The 5,012-nt window shown below is 38.6% G+C and overlaps 1 protein-coding gene across 1 annotated transcript; it reads right to left on the reverse strand.

Moving 5' to 3' along the window:
* Positions 1-2,545: 2,545 nt before the first annotated feature.
* On the reverse strand, positions 2,546-3,301 carry LOC110893466. Its single transcript, XM_022140573.1, has one exon. The coding sequence runs from the start codon at positions 3,299-3,301 to the stop codon at positions 2,546-2,548; it is 756 nt and encodes a 251-aa protein (XP_021996265.1).
* Positions 3,302-5,012: the final 1,711 nt, after the last annotated feature.

The following is a 5,012-nucleotide window of genomic DNA, read 5'->3' on the forward strand; positions in this document are numbered from 1 at the left end:
AAAAACCGGAACGTTTAATGCAAAAATAGCACTAAGTATAGTTATAAAAATTACTAGTATGATTAGTAAAAGTTTACCAAAAATGCATGAATATAAATTGTGGGCTAAATAACCACTATGGGCTTAAAATAACATACATATTGGGCTAGGCCCAACATCTTGAATACATGGGCAAAGGCCCATTCCATAAACACCAAATAAGCCCACTCTAATAAATAAAATGGGCTAAGCCCAAATACAATATTAAAATGGACTAAGCCCACTAACTTAAAGTCATGAACTAAGGCCCAATGACAAAAGGTATGAACCAAGCCCAAAACACTAAATCGTGGGCTAAGCCCAAAGTAAAATACATGTATAATTTTTTATAGATATATTATAAAAAAATACATTATAAATACGGTATACCTACACGTATAAATACGGTATACCTACACGTATAAATACGGTATACCTACGCGTATAATACGGTATACCTACACGTATAAATACCGTACACGTACACGTATAAAGCCTACAAATACAAGTATACATACGGTATATGTATAGGTATAAAAGACTCTAGTACATGATGATATACACACATACACTTGTTTTTTTTTTTGGGTAAGGGGTTAGCCCGGTGATTCTATTAAAATAACCGCAATTAAGTACAAGTAGTGAGGATGATCCACACTAATTCATATACAGGACATGCCCCATATATGTAAACACTAAAAACAAAACCCAAAGACCAAAGACACCACATAACCTAGTCTACACTCTAATAAATAAAATGGGCTAAGCCCAAATACAATATTAAAATGGACTAAGCCCACTAACTTAAAGTCATGAACTAAGGCCCAATGACAAAAGGTATGAACCAAGCCCAAAACACTAAATCGTGGGCTAAGCTCAAAGTAAAATACATGTATAATTTTTTATAGATATATTATAAAAAAATACATTATAAATACGGTATACCTACATGTAGAATACGGTATACCTACACGTATAAATACGGTATACCTACGCGTATAATACGGTATACCTACACGTATAAATACCGTACACGTACACGTATAAAGCCTACAAATACAAGTATACATACGGTATATGTATAGGTATAAAAGACTCTAAGTGTACTCTCTCACTAAAGTTGTATTCATACGACAACATATCTTGACGTTAAAAATATATATTTTTAACACTTTTTACACTTATATTTGTGTAACAAATATAAAGTCTCGAATCGAAGTATACCAGAAACAAATGCCAACATATTATCATAAAATTTCGCAAGCGTTCCAAAAACAAAATGAAAACAATAAACGTTCAAGATGAACAACGAGTACAAGGTCTAGGAAAGACCGACGTGTCTAATGAGTTACACATAAAACACATGAACTCGCTCAACTTTTGTTGATGTTTTCAAACTCACATGTATTTCAGGAAACTAATGAAACTTGGGTGCTGGTGTTTACTATGAAGCTTTTGGAGTACATGTCATCGATGTCATCCCTTTTGGAGGGTTTGGTCCATATATCTCATCTTCAATGAGATATAGGATGCAAAGCCTTATGTTTTAAACTTGTGTTGAACTCATCTTTTGTAAAACTTATAACTTATGTCATTTGGCATTTTAAACAAACTTATGATGTGTAATATTTTTATTATGTCAATGGATGAACATCGTATGTTTTTATTCATGTAGTTGTTTACTTATATCGTATGCAATGAGAACTAATCAAGTTCACACCACGCGCTTCCGCTAATGAACGGGTGTGACATAGAACAAAAAGAAAACGGCGCCTACTATGTTAACGGACGCATCTGGGTTCCATTGTATGGAGATCTACGCGAGCTTGTGATGGATGAAGCGCATAAGTCTTGTTACTCAGTACATCTGTGACACCCCGACCACGTAGAACATACAAAACGTGGCGGAAACGTCGGGGAGTGTTGTAACAGAATCAATTGTTTCAAATCCATGGCAATTGAAGTTTCGTTTTATTAATCAAACATGAAAGTTTACATTGTTTTATACAAGAACCGAAGAGTACATAACATAATTTAACTAGTTCTTGTCTCGTTTTAAGTCACTAAGGCACAAGTCCGCCTAAGTATGTCTTGATAAGTCCTATGCATCATCTCCTGAAAACACATGTGAAAATAGGTACGTCAGCATAAAAATGCCTGTGAGATACATTGGTTTTGTGAAAACGGAATTCATGACTTATGTTTGAGAAAATGTTTAGTCATGAACCTTGTAATTTGCTTTGTCTTGTAAATCATTTGAAAAACGATAAGATCAGATGATATGTATAAATAAGAGAACACTGTATGGTTAAACGGATAACCATGTAAAATGAGTTTTTTTTTGGGTAAAGGGTTACCCCGGTGAATATTATACCATCAAAACAAAAACCAAGTGAGGAAAATGCAGACCTCAGTTCTCTAGTTTGACATGCCAAACCAGAGTAAAATCCCAGACATACAACCACGCAAAAGCAAACAAGACTAAACAGACACAATGATTAGTCAAAAAACATGAAAAAACAGGACTCTAGCCACAATCGTCGTCTTCAATCACCAGCCCACGCGGGAGACTCCAATCCTGTAGAATACTTTCCACTTGACTCGTTCTTTTGAATCGCATGGTATGAAGTTTCATCCTTACGGTAGCCAAAATAATTTCGGTTAGCCGATTAGCACTTCTCTTCTTTGTAGAAAACAAACGAGCATTCCTTTCCTGCCAAACGAAGTAACCCGCTGCACTCACAACCAACTTGCCAATCACATGCTTAGCGTTTTTCGAACCCCGGAATTGCACCAAATGATTGTAGATGGTTTCCCAAGAATTAGTTACGTTGTTTAACCCCGCTATATCCTTTACTCCCTTCCATACCCGCTCACTGTACGGGCATTCAAAAAATAAGTGCTCGTGAGAGTCCGGCCCCGACGTACACAGAGAACAGCACATCAAGTTGAAATTCATATTCCCCGAAGATAACCACCTAGCCATGATATCTTGCGTCTTTAATTTCTTGTTAACTAGAAGCCACATGAAAAAAGAATGACGCGGAACAGCTTGCGGAAACCAAACCATTTCCGACCATGGGACTTCATCATGAGCGGTCCGAATATCGTTCCACACACTCGAAGTACCATAGTCCAACTCCATCCCTGAAGAAGACTTCCAGACTACCTTATCAGTCGGTTGAGGATTGAAATGCTGAAGATCAAGGAGAATAGGATAACGGGTAACCCATGTATCAGGCCAACGCCACTCCCCATGGATATAAACATCCGCCACCTTCATATTTAAATTGAACCCCGCATTGGCAATAGCTCTCGGCGTGATGAACGAGCTCAATGGACAAATGACATCCACTTATCAAACCACAAGGACGTACACGACCCATCCCCTAGCTTAACCCAAACAAATTGCTGAATAATGGGCCGAAGATTTAACAGTTTCCTCCAAGTCCATGATACATTACCTCGAAGCGGGACATCCCAGAAGTTCCGATCCCTAAGACGGTAAGTGTGAATCCATTTGACCCAAAGCGACTCCCTCATTGTGAGAAGACTCCAAACATGCGACACCATCAAGGCATTGTTCATATCCTCAATACTACGAATACCCAAACCACCTTCTTTTTTAGGTAAAGAAACTTTATCCCATCTGACTTTCGCTTTACCTTTAATATCCTTGCCTTGAGCCCAAAGAAAACGCCTCATCATGCTTTCCAGCTCGCAAATAATACGTTTTGGAAGGATGAACACCCCCGCCCAATAGATGTGCATAGATGAGAGGACTGACCGAATAAGCTGAAGCCTACCACCGAACGAGAGGCATTTACTTTTCCAATCAGAAATTCTCGTTTCCATATTTTCGACTAGGCGAACACAATCTTTATAGGACAGCCGGGATGATATGAGAGGGACACCAAGATAGCGGACCAGAAGTTGGCCCTCCTCAAACGGCATTATGTTCCGAATTTGTTGTTTGACGCTATTCGGAACATTAGCAAAGAAGACAGTGCTCTTGCTCATACTTGGAACCAGACCCGACATGTTTTTGAACCCATTAATTGCCTCAAGAATAGCCTTAGCGGACCCATGATCTCCCCGAGCAAAAAGAAACAAGTCATCCGCAAAGCAGATGTTTATAATTCGTTGAGCTTCACACTTGCTATGGAATTTGAACTCTGAGGATAATGAAATTTGTTTTTGCAGAATCAATGTGAGGACCTCCATCACCAGTGTAAACAAGTAAGGAGACATCGGATCTCCCTGACGAAGACCTCTCTTACCTTTAAAGTACCCAAACAAATTACCATTTATGGCTAAAGAAAAGGATGGAGACGAGACACACGCCATAATCCACTTCACCATTTGCCTATCAAATCGAAACCCCATCAACGTATGTTGCAGAAAGTTCCAATCTACAGTGTCGTAAGCTTTTTGAATATCGATTTTAAACGCACATCTAGGAGGACCCACATTCCGATGATAGTTGTGCATAAGTTCCTGAGTTAGAAGGATATTATCTTGAATCTTCCTACCCGGAACAAAAGCTGATTGGTTTATACTCACTATGCTACGTAACCCTTCCTTAATACGATTCGTGATAATCTTAGTTATACACTTATATAAAGTGTTACAACATGAGATAGGTCTATAATCCGTAATTAAAGCGGGCGTCGATACCTTAGGAATGAGCGAGATTATCGTATGGTTAAGTTGCTGCAACAACTGGCCATTAGTAAAAAAATCTCGAACCGCCTCACAAACATCCTTTCCCACAATATCCCACGACTTTTTAAAGAATACCGATGTGAATCCGTCAGGACCCGGGGCTTTGTTTCCCGATATGGAGAACATAGCCATTTTGATTTCTTCATCAGTCACCGGTCGGACCATATGAGAAGCTTGATCACTTGTTAAGTAATTCTGAAACAAATCTGGAGTCGGAATAGCTTCAATATTATTCTCGGTTCCAAAGAAAGCCGAGAAGTGGTCGACCA

Source organism: Helianthus annuus, chromosome 12 (assembly GCF_002127325.2).
Source record: "Helianthus annuus cultivar XRQ/B chromosome 12, HanXRQr2.0-SUNRISE, whole genome shotgun sequence".
NCBI classification, from domain to species: Eukaryota; Viridiplantae; Streptophyta; class Magnoliopsida; order Asterales; family Asteraceae; genus Helianthus; species Helianthus annuus.